This window comes from Juglans regia, chromosome 9 (genome assembly GCF_001411555.2).
Source record: "Juglans regia cultivar Chandler chromosome 9, Walnut 2.0, whole genome shotgun sequence".
Taxonomy (NCBI): Eukaryota; Viridiplantae; Streptophyta; class Magnoliopsida; order Fagales; family Juglandaceae; genus Juglans; species Juglans regia.
The window spans coordinates 22,710,691-22,727,839 of NC_049909.1; the positions used below are offsets into that span (position 1 = coordinate 22,710,691).

Sequence of the window (17,149 nt, forward strand, 5' to 3'; positions counted from 1 at the left end):
AATAATTATCTAAATAAATTTTACAAATAAGATTAATTGCACAATAAATGATGTTAAGTTTATTTTACGTGTCTGTTTGACTTATTCTAACTCGATCGAATAGAAAGCTGGAAATTACCTAAATTCAAAATTAGACAATGAGAGAGCATATAATAAAAAGGACACCCTTAATAAGGGGTACTATTGTCCTATGGTTTCCAACATTTCAAAGTTCCCTCCCTTTGTCACATTGTCCCTCCCCTCGTTCACCAATTGCTGACATCTTCGATATTTTTCTTAAACATATTCATAGCATAAAAAACAAATCAAAGGGGCGCCTGGCCACGAGAATCATTCTCTTATCCTGCCTGTCACGTTGAAGGACATTATTTGGGAGTAAAATCAAGTGGAGGTAAGTTTTGTACACTCATTTTTTTTAAAAGAAATTAAGATTTATTATTAAAAAAAAAAATTTCATGTAACTCTTATGTTTATCCACTTATTTGAAATAGAGTGCGCGAGACTTAACACTTTGAAAATGTAAATATCATTTATCAACTAGCTAAAACTCATTGCCTTGAGCCATCTTTCTCAACTTCGATATATATATATATATATGTATTATGATATTGATATTTAATTATAGCTACCATTTTTTCCAAAATGTATAATAATTTAATCTTTAATCACTCATTTATCTCAAGCTTGTCTAATTTCTTGCTAAATTCAACGTTTTGTTAATAATAGGATTTTTAGTGTATATTACATTCAAGTGTAAATTGCTTAGAACAAGAAGAGCACTAACAGATATTAAAAGGACATATCATATATTCTAGGATAATTTAACCCATTTAAATCTAAATATTTATCACCTTATTATTTATAAAAGGATAAATTTAGGCATCGTTTGTATTCATAACCCATTTCAATCTATCTCAATTTATCTCATTTCATTATTACAATTTTCTCAAATTCTCACATAAAATATAATATACAATTTAATTTTTTTAAATTTTAAAATAATTTTTTTAAATTTTTACACATAATATAATAAATAATTTAACTTTTATTATATTATTCACAAACCATTTCAATCTATCTCAACTTATCTCTGAATTCAAATCACTCGTTAATGAATTATGCCATAAAAAGGCAAATTGGGTAAGAATTAATGAAGAGGGTACCCAAAGTTAAAAACCGTGAATATCTTCAAATATACATGCTAAAAAACTGTTTCATCTCTCTCTCTCTCTATATATATTTATATATTATTTGTAAAATAAATTTAACCCATTATAGTTATCAGATCCAAACGGTTTTCTCAAGAAACACGAAATGCTCAGCCCCCACCTGCAAAAATTTGAATTTCGTCATAGCACCTTAAAAGTAGCATCAGCAGCAGCAACAAGAACAACGATAATGGCAACAAATCCTTCCTCTAAGTAAGCTCCAAAATGTTGTTTTTTCGGAACAGAGAAAACATCGGTGACAACTTTCTTTCACTCGTGTTTCCCTCTCACGAGGTTTGTTTTTCAAAAACAATCTTAACCTCTCCTTGAACCTCGTAAAATACGCTTTTTCACTATGGAAATCAGCGCATCCTTCTGGTTTATTTAGCCAAATGCGCTTTCGGAGACGAACGAGGAAACGGTTTATTTTTTTCGAGACATCTCCACGTCGAAATTGCAGCCTTTTATTCTGCGGACGACGATTCTGATATTTTGATTGCAATCAGGGATTCCTGGTTCGTGTCTTCGACAATGCAGGGTTCGAATTCATTCAGGAGAGGTGGAATTTGAGCTTGTGATAGCGGGATTTGGATTTGAATTTGTGAAAACTTCGGGGCTCGAGGGGGAAAGTCACCTTCTCCCCGACGAAGATGACTGCGCGGAGCTCACTGGAGGAGATGCTGGACTCTCTGCGCCGGAGAGACGAGCGCGAGAAGCCCAAGGACTTGCCACCGGCACTCCCGGTTCGACCGACGTCGAGGGCTCGGCTGCCTCCGGCGCGACGCTCTCTACCGACCAACTTCAAGGTCGGCGAAGGGGGAGGTGATGGAAGTGCACCGACTGAGTGCAATGGGAAAGAAGAAGGAAAGAGGAAAGAGATCGATTTGGGGTTCAAGCGAGGAAGTTTTGGGAGCAAGAAGCTGAAGAAAGATCAGAATGTGGAGTCGCCGTATGCTGTGCAGGCAGAGGAGGGTAAAAATGTGCTCACCGAGGGCGTAGATTCGGATAGCAAGTCTGCTGCGACGCGTGCTTCGCAGCTGAAGATAAGAGAATTGGATTGGGATGACAACATCGGTTATTTCATAAAAAAGGTGCGTAGGAAAATAGCTAAAATAATATCCTCTTCGGTTTGATTCTTTGTTGTTCTATTAGTCTTGGTAAAGATGTATTAATGAAAATCTTGCATGAGGAATTTTTATAACAAATCACAAGAATGTTGCATCGGGTTTTATACTAGAAAAGAAAGAGTGATCAAGAAAACGAGGAATTTGGTTATTGCATTAGGAGGCAATTGCAAAGTTCTGGTTGATTCTTTGTTGTCAACTTGTCCTGGTAAGGTGTGTTGGTTGCACTCAAAGTTGTGTCAGCATTTAGGCGTGCAATAAATTCCAAGAACTTAGCTGTTTATTTTATTGTATGGTGTTCGGATAAAGTTTTTGGGCCTTGGTCTCTGAGTGATCAAGAAAATGTGGAATTTTTCTTTGTCTATTATCATGGATATGTCGGCCCTCATGCAATGGAATATATAATCGGATGTGATAAATATGTAAATTAGAGGTCAAGCATAGTTGCACTGTTGATTAGAGAGGCCGGGGTTTCTTACTTTCAAAGTGTATCATCTGCTTTATCCTCTGGACCACCACCAAACTTGTTCCTCCATGCGTTCAAAAAGTAACAATGAATTAGTTTTTTTTTGTGAATTTCTACCAGTAGTTTAATTGTAGGCTTACATGTATTATATATTATATATTGAAAGTAAATTTTTCTTAGCAGAAACTTCGTATTCGGTGTCGGCTCACTAGTGGGTTTTGGGAGTCTGGAACGATACAATCAACTTCGGGAGAGGAAGCACTTGTTTCACTCTCTAGTGGAAATGTAAATTTCATTACCTTTGGGCATTTCTGAATTCTGTTTATGAGTACTTTTATCGGTTGGTGGTCCCTGCACTTACCTTTTGTCATTACTTCAGGTTGTGAACGTGCCCAGAGGAGAGCTCTTCCCTGCAAACCCAGATATATTGGATGGTGTTGACGACCTTATACAGCTAAGTTATTTGAATGAACCATCAGTTCTTTACAATCTTCAGTATAGATATTTCCGGGATAAGATATATGTAAGTATGATATGCTCTTCTTACTTGTGCTTGAAAGTCATATTCCTGTCTCCATTTTCACTCTCATTTGATGGTTTTTGTATTTTCTTTCTATAGAGTAAAGCAGGTCCAGTTTTAATTTCACTTAATCCGTTCAAAGATGTACCAATATATGGAAAGGATTTTGTCACAGCTTATAGGCAGAAGCTTATGGACAGCCCCCATGTTTATGCCATAGCAGACACTGCTTATAATGAGATGATGAGAGGTGGGCAAATTATTTGTTTTATTTAACTTTTTTATTTTTGGGGGGGGCTCAATGCATAAATTCTTGCTGAACGCTTTTCTTTTTGCTATAATTTTATTTTGCAGATGAAGTAAATCAGTCCATAATCATAAGGTTAGGAGGTCTTCAATTAAATCTTCCGCTAACTTGGAGCTCAGCTGTTGCCATTTTCCTCATTATTATTTAGCTACTATTCTTCTATACTGGTCTCTGAGCTCACTCTGTATATTTGATTGGTAGCACATGGGTTAATCTTTCTTTTTTCTTTCAGTGGGGAAAGTGGAGCTGGGAAAACTGAGACAGCTAAAATTGCAATGCAATATTTGACTGCTCTTGGTGGCAGTTGCGGGATAGAATATGAGATCGTTCAGACCAATTATATACTGGAAGCATTTGGAAATGCAAAAACATCTAGGAATGACAACTCTAGCCGATTTGTGAGTTTCCTTCTTTCTTTTCTTCATTGCAGAAGGTACTCCTAGGTTTATCACAGTTCATAGCTTAGATGTTTTTGTTTGGTGTGGACTGCTAGGGTTTTATATAGACGATTGATGACTACCCTCTGTTTCTGCTATTTACAAATGAGATCTTAAGACTAGGCAGTTTTGTTTACATAGGTTCTGATTTTGTGCAGGGGAAGTTGATTGAAATTCATTTTAGCTCACTGGGGAAGATATGCGGTGCTAAAATCCAAACCTGTAAGCATTAAGTTTGAATAAGTTGCTGTCATGTTATGCTGCAATGCATATTGTGCGCTAACTGACTTGTTTGTTGTTCAACCCCATGCCTGTATCAAATGTCAATATACCTGCAATAAATGTGGACAGTTCTGTTAGAAAAGGTAACCTGTTTCCCCATCTGAAGTGCCTGGAACTTTTATATTATAATGTTTCACTTCTGAAATTATCTTGTCTCCTTTGGCCAGTCAAGAGTGGTTCAACTAGTCAATGGTGAGAGGTCATACCACATATTTTATCAACTTTGTGCTGGTGCTCCGATGGTTCTTAAAGGTTGGACATTCATTATTAATCTTTTCACACAAATTTCTTATAGTTTAATTTCCATATTTAGCTGATTCAAGTTCTCTCAACATGCATAATTGTTGCTCCAATGTGACAAAAATTGCTCTATAAGTCATGCCATTGTAGTGAAGTCACGCACCTTTTCCTGATTGTATTTGTTCTTGTGCGGGCAAGTTGAGTTTTCTAATGTTTATGAAGTCACTGCATCATAGCCCTTAGAATCTTTCTGCTTCTACGGGTACTCTTTCCATATGCCAATTGGTTTGCAGCCTATTTAAACCAGCTATGTGATATGGCATACCAGGGATTTTCTAGATGTTACAGACAACTGAAAAAGTGGAGTCCCAAAACAGCTAGACCTTAATAGTGATCGATCCTCTTTGTAGGCTACTCAAATGTTCATTTCTCTCTTTAAAACATCGAGTTACGATCTTATCAGATTTCCTTATTGTTTCTCTTGACCGACCTTGCCTTTTAAATTTAGTGATAATCTGAAATAATCTTCATTGTGCTTCAAATTTGAGCCAAGGTGGTGTCATATTTGTATGTCTTATGCCGAGCAAGAAAACCAAAGCGCTAACATGCCATCACACAGGCGTTTTCGAAAGTTACAACCAGCTATTGTGTCCTCTCAATATTCTGATATAATCATTTAAATGGGGTTGTAGATAAATTATTATGTGATAATTGGAATTAATTTATGTTTTCCTTTGCAGAGAGGCTGAACCTAAGACTTGCTAGTGAGTACAAGTATCTTAATCAGAGTGATTGCTTGGCAATTCATGGTGTTGATGATGCTCGGAAATTTCATTTGCTTGTGGTAACTGTGCATTGAGTTATTTCTACTACTATTATTGTTTATATCCCCTTTCCCATTCATTTGTTTCCCTATATCCTTATTGTTGTCTTATTGTTCCAGGAAGCCCTAGACATTATTCGAATTAGCAAAGAAGATCAAGATCTCATATTTACAATGCTTGCTGCGGTGTTATGGTTAGGGAACATATCATTTCAAGTAATTGACAATGAAAATTATGTAGAGGTGTTAGCTGATGAAGGTAAGTTTATGTGTTTGGCTCATGACCTTGATAGATGTCATGTACCTGATGTTTCTATATTGGTAGTGTTGATGGCCTGAATAGTTGATGCTAGTTGTACCATCTGGAATCCTTTTAATTAGTATTTTCGAATTGTAATTCTTAAGGTTTAGCGCCATATGGTAATATTTTGAGCAGTGATAAAATCCACGCTACACAGTATGTGGAGGGAATATGATTATTGTGTCAGTAGCAGGTCATCCGTCCTCAGAAGAGAGTATGTGTGTGCATTTGTTGATGAAGTGACCAATTGGAAAGTTGACTTAAGTAAACGAAGTGTAGGTTTCTTAGGTATGCTACTACAAATGTTGAAAAAACTAGTATATATGATTACAAACTTATTAAGGAAAAAATGTGTCTTCTTATGCCAGTTTATGTGACCAAAATGACTATGGAATAGATTCCCTTGGCTTAGACCTTAATATTTTGGCTATGGATGTGTCATGGTTTAGTTGTAACTCATATTTTTTGAGAGATTGTAAGATACAGAAACTTTTCACATGGAAAAACTAATTCTCCACGGTAGTTGTTCCCCCTCTCTTTCCTTGTTTCCTATATATGAATTCATCTTAGAGTCATAAGTCTATGTTTTCTCTTCTAACATACATTTGTTAAATTGTCCGTTTATTTATACAAATATCATTTCATGTCGTGTCATTTTATCAAGAACTTGGTTTAAGCCATCTGCTTTTCCCTCTGTGCTGGTAAGTTGTGCATATATTCTTTAAAGACTCTAATACATAAACCTACTTGACATGAATTCTACTCTCTTTTCCTTTTGGCAGCGGTAAGAAATGCTGCTGGGCTGATGGGTTGCAGTTCCCAGGAACTGGTTCTAGCTTTATCTACCCATAAAATCCAAGCTGGCAAGGATACTATTGCAAAAGGATTGAAATTGCAGCAGGTGCGTGGATTATCAATAAAATTTGAACTTATTTATCAAAAATAAAAAAATAAAAAAAAATAAAAAAATAAAGAAATTGCAGCAGGCGTGCTTAGTGCTCTCAAAATAAGGCCTAACAGGGCTATCCCTTTATTCTAAGCAGCTCTCAGATGCACTCTTTTGTGTTTACATTTATCCCCCCACCCTTCTCTGTTTGGTAGATCACTCTTTTAATGTAACATGAGAGCCCATTTCTTATCTAAATTTAGGCAATCGACACAAGAGATGCATTGGCAAAATTTATATATGCAAGCATGTTTGACTGGCTTGTAGAACAAATCAACAAGTCACTTGAAGTGGGCAAACGACGTACTGGGAGATCCATAAGTATCCTTGATATATATGGATTTGAGTCATTTCAGGTACATGTTTTTGTTCATTTATATAGTAACGTTTTTGGCACAATATATTGCATACTTAGCTGATGATATCATCTCCTTGCTTCCAGAGAAATGGCTTTGAACAATTTTGTATAAATTATGCGAATGAGAGGCTGCAACAACATTTCAACCGCCATCTGTTTAAACTTGAGCAGGAGGTGAGCCTATTAAATGCATTGCAACCTTCTAATTTCAATACAATTGCATCTTTTAAAAGTTATTTTCCAATGAAATGATGCTTCAAAGACTCACAATAAGGTGTCTTGTCATATTATACTATGTAATCCTAAGTGGCTTTTGCATACTTAACAGTGGACTTGGGAGTTTATGAAGGGATAGACTAGATAGAGAGAATGAATTATGAGGGAGGGGTATAAAAGAAAGGATGGGGATTTTCTTCTTCATTTATTTATTTGATGTTTAAGACAAGAAAAATGGAAAGGAAAAGTAATTATGCTATTTGACTATCACCCTCATTTGTTCCTCTCTCTGTCTCCGTGACAGATAATTATGTTATTTGACTATCACCCTTATCTTTGATCATGTCTCTGTCTTTTACTAGTTGAGTTGTTTTTTTTTTCCTCGTTGCAGGGTTGCTTTGCATTTGACAGTGACAGTAGGGACATATTTTTGTGAGAATTAGGAAGTGAGAGCCGCATTTGTTTTTTTTAATATTTTATTTTTATGCTTTGAACTAGAACCTTTTGCTGTATGTTCAAATAAATAGTTGTTAACGATTCTAGTTGCTGACCACAAGCCAACTTTAAGTGTATACTAATTTAAGGGAGTGAAATTTAAGTGTTAATTATTTAATGGAAAAAGTACTTGACGACATTCTGCAAAATGTTGATGCAAAATGTTGATGGTTCTGTAATGTTTCCAGTGTTGCAGTTGGTTTTGCAAAATCAGAAGTTCATTTTAACTTATCCATCTTGAACCAATTTTTGGATGTATTTTCTCTTCCGTTGCTCCAGTAGAACTTCTCAATTAAGAAGATATGATAAAACTTCCCAATTATCAACATATGATACGATTGTTATGAATCACTGAGTCACAATTTCCTTGCAGGACTATGAATTAGATGGGGTTGATTGGACAAAAGTTGATTTTGAAGACAATCAGGAGTGCTTGGATATCTTTGAGAAGGTATTTACTTGGTTTCAACCTTCTGATCTATCACGTTCTACCTTGTAACAGGAGTTGATTTGTATCTTATCCCATATTTTTTTTAGTTGACTTTATTTTGTACTTTTTTTAATATAAAATGTGTGTGCCTTCCTTAAGCCTGTTAGTGTGTTTTTTAGCAGAAAAAAAAGCTTTTTTTTTCCTTCATCTATATAATCTACTCAGCTCTTTGGATTGGTTTCTTTTCGTGTGAAACCAAAGTGTTTGTTTTTGTAGTTCTATCACACTCATTCTTTATCGCGTGGTGAATTGTGCAGAAACCTTTAGGTCTACTGTCTTTGTTGGATGAGGAATCAAATTTTCCCAAAGCCACTGATCTGACATTTGCTAGTAAGCTTAAAGAGCACTTAAATTCTAATTCGTGCTTTAAAGGAGAAAGAGGCGGGGCTTTCAGAATATGTCACTATGCTGGAGAGGTTCGTTTTTGCTCAGTTTTCTAGGAGGTTCCCGATATTATGAATTAGGATGGTTTAACCTGCACTATGGAAATTCGAGTTGATTTTTTGACTCATGACTCATCTGGGCTAAAGAAGCTAAATATCTTCTACTTAAGAGAACTGGTTCTGATTCTGATACAATTCTAAAATAAACTGTAATTCAACTATGAACAGGCTTTGATTTATATTTGCTTTATCTAAACCACTAATCATGTTTTAGCTTTTAATGGAAATATGCTGCACTACTTTGACTATCCATACAGTCATTCCCAAAATTGAAGGAGTCAGCATTTTGCTTTGCTTTCATAATCTTCTCACTTTTGAAATGTTGGGCCAAAGTTTACAGTATATCCCTGAAACTTTGAATATTTGATTTTCTATTTGATCTTGACAATCAATATATAGTAGCACTGTTTTTCTAATCCTGATATATTGTGGTTGCTTACTTCTTACCCCAGATATATATGATGTACAGAGTTTTGAGTTAAATATATGTTAGTAAATGATGACTAGCTATAGGTGATTTGAATAATGACTTGTTGCTAGGTCTTCCTAATTTTGCTAGTCAGCATAAGCATTATAGCTACAATGAAGGCCCGAGCTTTCTAAAATATTTATGCCTTTCTTTAAAGTAAATGTGAGTTAATGAACCATTGAGGTCTTTTTTCACAACGTGTATGGTCCACTAACATCTGTAGTTTTATTAGGTTATATACGATACAAATGGCTTCCTGGAAAAGAACAGAGATCGGCTGCACTCTGATTCGATCCAACTCCTCTTATCATGCAGTTGCCAACCATTACAGTTGTTTGCTTCCAAAGTTCTTGACCAATCTCAGAAACCAGCAAACTCTTCATGTCTGATGGGTGCACCAGGGCCCCCAAAGCAGAGTGTTGGTACAAAGTTTAAGGTAAATATGCCAGCTGAATTTTGTTTCAATTATGTATATGAATTGCTGTAGTGTACTTTAAATCAAAAGCTGAAATAATTGAAAATTGACTGTTGCATGTGACCGTATTAGATAATTTTGGAGTTCCACTCTGGAAAATTACTGTATTTTCAGTAGTATGATGAGTACGGGATTTTCTGGTACTTTGAGATGTAGCTGAAGTTTTGTTTTGCAAAATCTGAAGAATCTCTTGGGTTCCTATAGGGTCAACTGTTCAAATTGATGCACCAGCTGGAGAACACCACTCCTCACTTCATTCGCTGCATAAAGCCAAATAGCAAGCAGCTTCCTGGAATATATGAAGAGGACCTTGCCCTACAACAGCTTAGGTGTTGTGGAGTTTTGGAGGTTGTTAGGATTTCAAAATCTGGATATCCTACTAGAATTACACATCAAGAGTTTGCAGGAAGGTAGAGGGTGTAACCATCCATTAATTGTTTAAGAAAAAGTCTATTTATAAGCCGGTGTGGATAACACACCTAGTAAAGTGCTTACATGGCATATTTGATTTGGAAGAGAAATTTTAATATTTGAATTTTACAAATCACATGTTACCCTTTAAGTGATGTGGATGGTGTGCTCTACACACCGGCTTGACTCATTGTTTAATGCTCCTCCCTTTTTAAGATGAGTAAGTTCTTCTCATTTGCTATTGTATATTCAGGTATGGGTTCCTACTTTCAGAGAATAATGTATCTCAAGATCCATTAAGTATTTCAGTTGCAGTGCTAAAGCAGTTTCATGTCCTCCCTGAAATGTACCAAGTTGGTTATACCAAATTGTATCTCAGAATGGGGCAGGTAATTTCATATGTGCTGGGGGTGTGTTGTGTGTGTGTGTGTGAGATATGCATGTATGTAACAGAAAGTCTTTTTCTGCCTAGACATGGAAGCCAAAACCCTAAACAGAGTCAAATTTATGGTTATAGTGTATTAAAGATAGTCTCCTATCATGCATGAATGAAAAGCATTAGATTAATTTAAAAAAAGAAGAAGAAATGTTTGGAAGGATTTCTAAAGAACTTGCAAGAAAAGCCATCTTCACTATCCATACAAGACTACTCATAATTGCCAAGTCTGCAGAGAGGTTATAGTTGATTTACAACTGCTTCCACTAACATGTCACTCAGAATAATTGACATAACTTTTTTACAGAAATTACCAGGAATCTTCTCCATTGTTCGATCAGTTAAATCAAATGACCTATAAATCAAGCCCCAAAATGCTTTTCTAAATTTGTCTTTTAACTGCACTGAATTTTATGTCCTTCTCAGATATCCATGCACAAATTGTGTAACACCACCCAGAAATTCTTGATTAGCTCAAATGGTCTATGATGCAAGCTGGAATGAAGTATATTTTTCCCAAATTTTTTTGTGTCTGAAAATTAGGCATGGTACTGTGCTGATTTGATCGACACTAAAACTGGCTTTCTAGGTTTAGCAATGTGGCCTGGATATTCAGATCACTTTATGGGCCCCTGAGGGTAAGGATATCAAATAGAAGAAAAGAAAGAGAAAAAGGTAGAGTAGGAAAAGAGAGAATGAAAATAAAGCTTTGAGGTTAATACTTTGGGGCCAATGTCATTGCTAAATTTACTTGATAGTTGAATATGGAGAAAAACCAGTTTTGACATTAGACTGAAAGTGTATTCTGTCAACTGAAATTAATCTCAATCCTTTGGAAGAGTTTTGAACTGCTGAGTTTTCAAACAGTGACTGTTGTCTTTCTGATTGAACTGAGTTTATCGTCTGCAATGGTTTATATGATGCTGTGATATTTTACTGACTTATAGGTTGGTGCATTGGAGAATAGGAGAAATCAAGTCCTGCAAGGTATACTTGGTATTCAGAAATGCTTCCGTGGTCAACAGGGTCGCCGTTTCTTCCACAAAGTCAAAGGAGTGATAACGTTACAATCATGTAGTGCATCCATATCCAATTTTAATTTTTAGTTTGTTATAAATGCATCCATATCCAATTGAAAGCAACTTGTTTTATAATCTTGTTTGTGGTATGTTATTCTGTTTTTTTTTTTTTTTTTTTATTATTTTTTTTAAATTTTACTGTTATATACAATTTGGGTATTTGTATAAAAAAGATTCTACTCCATACGATTGCACTCTCTCCAGGACTGTATAGGTTTGTAGGCCTCAGTACTTTTTCGCTGTGAAGTACCTAAAAAAATGAATTTGTTGCTTAAAGACTGAATTGATTTTAGGGTTTCCTTGATCCTTTTTGGGTCTTCAAAATATTTTTTTGCAAGTTTTTTAGAAATGATTGATGAAATTGGTGGAATCAATGCAGTTATTCGTGGTGAAGACGCTAGGAGGAAGTATAATGCTAGGATAAAGTGCAGCACTGTTATTGCTCCCAAAATCCTTAATGAGCTGCAAGCAGCTGTATATTTACAATCTGGTAAAAGTTATTTCATTCATTGGTTTTGTGGTGGTTCAATTGCATACGGTTTTCTGATTTTCTAATACAAATATTGTAGTAATCCGTGGATGGCTTGTCCGGAGGCATGCCAATGGCACGCGTAACTTACCTACCAAGAATGCAAAATCCAAGCAGAAGCCAACCAGAAAGGTTTCAGAAATGAAGGTACTCTGTGATGAACTTGTCAGCTTGCGAGAGTATTCACTTTCCTATTCTTTTTTCCTTTATTAATAGTGTTTCTGGGTACTCATGGGGATTACCAAGAGAACTCTTCATCTATTTTGGTCCCTCCAATGTTAATTTTAGGCTATAGTCAATATTTCTTTCATGAAGTGGTATTTTCCTATCTTTATCAGTTCCCCCAGCCCCTGAAGTTTTGCTGGGCATTGGGAACTGCAATATATACAGAAGTTTTTCAATGCTTGAAAATAAATTAAAAAATTAGATTTAATTTTCCCAAGATGGAATACTTTTCCTTGAGCCTTGTTCTTCGGAAAAAAAAATTAAATTTAATTGTTTGACCAAAAAAAAAAAAAACTAGAAGCACGGCCAAAAGAATCAAGATTTATTTATCAGCTGTTATCATTGCCAACATTATGTTTCCAAGATAGTTCCCAAGTGCCATGAAATTTGTATCAAGTGTGATGCTGAATTTTCCAGAAATCCACCCCAAAAAAAAAAAAAAAGAAGTGGTGCTTACTCCTTCCAATGGAAGTTGTAATTTCAGGTTTGATTTGCTTATGAAATGCATATAATCACAGAACTAGCTTTGCCAATGCATCACATCCAATCCATGATAGTGGTATATCTCGAACTGCCTGCATGGCCTTGACTACACCTATGGCTTTTACCTCGACTTGCATTGACCACAACCAAATGGTATAGTTTGCACATAGATTGCTGAAGATGTATAATATGTTACATTATGGAGATGGAGAATTGCACGAGGCAGTTTAGGGTTCCTTCTTCAAGAATAAGATGTTAACCGCATTTCTCTTTGGGGATGCTTCTTTAATAAACACAGTTATCTGCATATTATATCCTCACTTGTAATTAACAAAGCAGAAAATGCTAAGTGCTTATTCTTTCCTTTTTATCTAAACTGTTATTCATAAATGCAAGGTGAAGTCTGTTTACTGTTTTGCTTCTCTGTTAAATTTTATCAACCTGGATGACTAAACAGATCACTTTTCTTGTTTGAGCAGGATATACCACAAGAGCAAGTTCAGGCTCTGCCTTCGGTTTTGGCAGAGCTTCAAATGCGGGTTCTGAAGGCGGAAGCAGCTCTGGAACAGAAGGAAGAGGAAAATACTGCACTGCGGGAGCAACTACGACAGAATGAGACAAGGTGGTCAGAATATGAAGTGAGGATGAAATCAATGGAGATGATGTGGCAAAAGCAGATGTCCTCCTTGCAAGTAAGTTTGCATGCTCATACATAGTTCAATTCACACCTTATTGAAGTTTAAAAAAAAAGGGTCTTGGTGCTTCTCTTTAAAATTTTATTTGCTTAATTATTTTTTTGTGATTGTAAGAGTTGCACCCTTAACTGATTGGATCACTCAGATGCCCAAGGGTTTTAATGGCAACTTTAATGCAGATGAGTCTTGCTGCAGCTAGAAAGGGCCTAGCTGCTGACAATGCATCAGTTCAACCTGGAAAACTAGATGCTTCTTCAATTCCGCACTATTATGACTCTGAGGATAACGCGTCCATGGGATCTCAAACTCCTGGTGGAAGCACACCATTAAAATTAGCGGGACGAGATGCCAATGGTACTTTGAATGCGGTCAACAATCTGGTTAAGGAATTTGAGCAGCGTAGACAGACTTTTAACAATGATGCCAGAGCTCTGGTGGGGATCAAATCAGGGCAATCAGCTTCTGTTGTAAATCCCGATAATGAACTTCGGAAACTTAAGCTCAGTTTTGAGGCATGGAAAAAAGAATACAAAATTAGGTTACGGGAGACAAAGGCAAAGCTTCATAAACTAAGGCCTTCGGAAGGTCGACGGACATGGTGGGAGAAACTAAGCTCAAGAGCATCATAGTATGCATTCTTTCTACATAATCTCTTGCCAAGTATGGACTGATGAATATGCTTACAAAAATGGTGGAGAAAGAAATGTTCAAAAAACCGCCTCTTCGCTTTTCTGGAGCCGGTCTCTTTGTTTATATTTATGGTGACATATATGGGTGTTCCCATAATGTGAGAGGCAGTGAAGGAGAGAGATTGTATACCTACCAATTTTTGTTACTTGGTTTAAGTGTTCATAAACTTGTGCATAGCCAACTAGGGATTTGTTGAGAGACGGTGATGCGTATTTATTCATACATACATATATATATATATATATGTCATTGTATTTGTCTATAATCGGTTGTCATTGATGTAATATGAGAATATTTAGAACAGAAAATATTGAAGGATGTAGAAGGGAAAGTGTTCATACTGCCTGTCCTTTGCATCAATGTGCTTGTTTGAACTATTTGTTATCAAAAGGACAGATGTTGCTATTATCGTATAAGGTTCTCTCCCCCCACCCCACAAAAGTGTTTAACCGATGTTTGGATACCAATAATACCTCTCGGATATTTCTTATAATATTCTATTACTATTCATTACGTTATTATTATTTTTTATCTATTTTTTATTACTATTCATTATTTTTCATTACTATTTAATATTCTATTATTATTTTTTTACTATTATTTACAACTATTTTCAACACTTTTTCTCACTATCCAAACGTAAGATAAATACTACGTTTGGATAGTGAGATAATATCAAATGATTTGTAAATAGTAATGAAAAAATAATTATAAAGTAGTTCTTCGCTATCCAAATACAACGATATAGATGATTTATGAATAGTAATGAGAATATTAGTGAATAATTTATAAATAGTTTGTGAACAGTAGTAAAGTAATATGAGAATATTTAAAAATAGTTGTATTCTCAAACAAATTTTAGCGGTTTTTGCGAGTTTGCGTTATTATCATCTTTTGTAATTTCATTTCTTTCACAATGACTCTTCTTACTTCCTAGCCTACAGATGAATTTCCTATTCATTTTCATTCATCAAACTTAGGAATACCATCTCTCTCAGATTGTTCAACCAGAGATAAGGCTTGCACAACCCAAAAATCAATGGCCATCGTTGGATAAAGCAAATACACATTTGTAAGTTTTTAAGTCTGAAATTACGTTAACTACACATGGACTTCCAATTCTATTTAGATCACACGAAACAAGATTGAGGGACCCAAGTTCAGTTTAAGATCCGGGCACGAACTTGGTGGCATAGACCCATGCATTATTGGCAACAGGGTTGTCAAGATGGTCCAAGAGGTTCTCAAGCGGGCCCTTGCCGGTGACGATGGCTTGGACGAAGAAACCGAACATTGAGAACATGGCTAGCCGGCCGTTCTTGATCTCCTTCACCTTGAGTTCAGCAAATGCCACAGGGTCATCAGCAAGGCCAAGAGGATCGAAGTATTGGCCACCTGGGTAAAGATCATTGCCCTCTCCAACTCCAGGAAGGCCGTTGATGCGGAATCCCTCGACTAAGCCCATGAGAATGACTTGGAAGCCTAGCACTGCTAGGATGCTTTGAGCATGAACAAGATTGGGATTGCCCAGATAGTCAAGGCCACCTTCTGAGAAGATTTGAGCTCCAGCTTTGAACCATACTGGTTCTTTGAAGTCTACTCTGACCCATTTCTCAAGAACTTCTGGGGTGATGCAGCCCAGTGCTCCAAGCATTGCCCATCTGCCGTGGATCACCTAATTTTCCACAAACGACTTAGTATTGTCATGGGTTCTAGTATCTACTGTTGCTATATTCACAATGCTACTTCAATAAATCTGGTCTAGGATTTTGGTGTATAATATGGATTATAAAAATGTCATACTTCAATGAGAAGTTTTCAGCAATGAAGAATCTGAATAATGACTTCATCCTGGCTCTATTTTTCTCTTTTTGGAAGAGGAAAAAATAAAGCAAAGGCTACAGCTGTGTTATTGACAGTACATTAATGGCATTGATATAAGCATATGCACGGATTTAGAGTAAAGAACAAGTGACAGTTTTACAAGCAGACACAACCAGCTTTGGAAAGATATACCCTTGAATACTAAACTGGTTTCTTTTATGGCTCAGTTTCATCTAATATCACTTACCTCAAGAGCCCTGTTCTTAGCAAAGGCTTCCGGATCAGCAGATAATCCAGCAGTGTCCCAGCCATAGTCACCTGGAAATTCTCCAGTCAAGTATGATGGAGTCTGAGCTGAAAAGGGTCCCAAGTACTTCACTCTGTCTGGCCCATACCACAGATCATTTCCCTATTCATGCCACAGGCAAACACGAAAAAATCCCAGTGTTAGGCACCCAATAAACTCAAAAAATTAAAAAAGAAATAGATCGATGAGGAAGTACCATGGTGTATTTCCCAGTTCCCATGGGCACAACATCTCTAAGAGGGTTGGCGTTGGCGTTGGCTCCCCTGTTTTGGCCAAGAAATGGAGTTGGCCTGAGAACAGTGCTAGAGCTAGCAGTTGCTGCCATTGCCATTGCCGCCATGCTCCCAATCTTACAGTTATTTTACAATTGAGACTGCTCTTAGAAAGAAGAGTTTTGAGAACTGTGTATGGAAGTGTGTAGAAAGGGGGGGAACATGAGTGTAATATTATGCGAAGAGAATGAGACAACCAAAGAGATGGGTGGTGATGAATGCAAGAGTTGGAAATTGTGGTGGGGAACCTGAGGTTGCAATCAACCAATCAGAATCCTCAAAAAGATTTTGAATATCTCCAACTCATATCTTTCTATCCACATTTTATCTCCTCCATCACAGACTCTGTTATTTGTTGCGATTTTAATTTTCTTTTTTTAATATCAAACTCATACGGAAATATAATTTGTAATGGGTGAAAGACAGCCAAAAGAGATGGGTGGTGATGAATGCAAGAGTGGGAAAGTGTGGTGGTGAACATGAGGTTGCAATCAACCAATCAGAAGCCTCAAAAGATTTTGAATATCTCCAACTCACATCTGTCTATCCACATTTTTTCTCCTCCATGCCTTCAGATCTTCAGTGCGCTATCCACGCA

At 36.3% G+C, this 17,149-nt stretch overlaps 2 protein-coding genes across 3 annotated transcripts; one reads left to right on the forward strand and one right to left on the reverse strand.

Annotated features, from left to right (window-relative positions):
* The first annotated feature begins 1,286 nt into the window (after positions 1-1,286).
* On the forward strand, positions 1,287-14,472 carry LOC108993191 (myosin-2-like). Of its 2 annotated transcripts, XM_035694290.1 has the most exons (25): positions 1,287-1,421; positions 1,715-2,299; positions 2,982-3,083; positions 3,178-3,321; positions 3,418-3,568; positions 3,673-3,700; positions 3,858-4,023; positions 4,221-4,284; positions 4,414-4,427; positions 4,512-4,596; positions 5,325-5,428; positions 5,528-5,666; positions 6,491-6,609; positions 6,858-7,010; positions 7,097-7,186; positions 8,097-8,174; positions 8,471-8,629; positions 9,358-9,561; positions 9,805-10,010; positions 10,265-10,400; positions 11,395-11,521; positions 11,906-12,016; positions 12,096-12,202; positions 13,243-13,455; positions 13,638-14,472. In XM_035694290.1, the coding sequence occupies exons 2-25, from the start codon at positions 1,859-1,861 to the stop codon at positions 14,085-14,087; spliced, it is 3,591 nt and encodes a 1,196-aa protein (XP_035550183.1). In that variant the 5' UTR covers positions 1,287-1,421; positions 1,715-1,858; the 3' UTR covers positions 14,088-14,472. The 2 variants fall into 2 exon arrangements, with proteins under 2 accessions (XP_035550183.1, XP_035550182.1); XM_035694289.1 differs by having other exon boundaries at positions 1,287-2,299.
* Positions 14,473-15,124: 652 nt separating this feature from the next.
* LOC108993199 (chlorophyll a-b binding protein 13, chloroplastic) lies at positions 15,125-16,796 on the reverse strand. The gene is made up of 3 exons (XM_018968024.2): positions 16,476-16,796; positions 16,220-16,381; positions 15,125-15,823 (listed from the first exon to the last, which is right to left on the reverse strand). The coding sequence occupies exons 1-3, from the start codon at positions 16,617-16,619 to the stop codon at positions 15,314-15,316; spliced, it is 816 nt and encodes a 271-aa protein (XP_018823569.1). The 5' UTR covers positions 16,620-16,796; the 3' UTR covers positions 15,125-15,313.
* Positions 16,797-17,149: the final 353 nt, after the last annotated feature.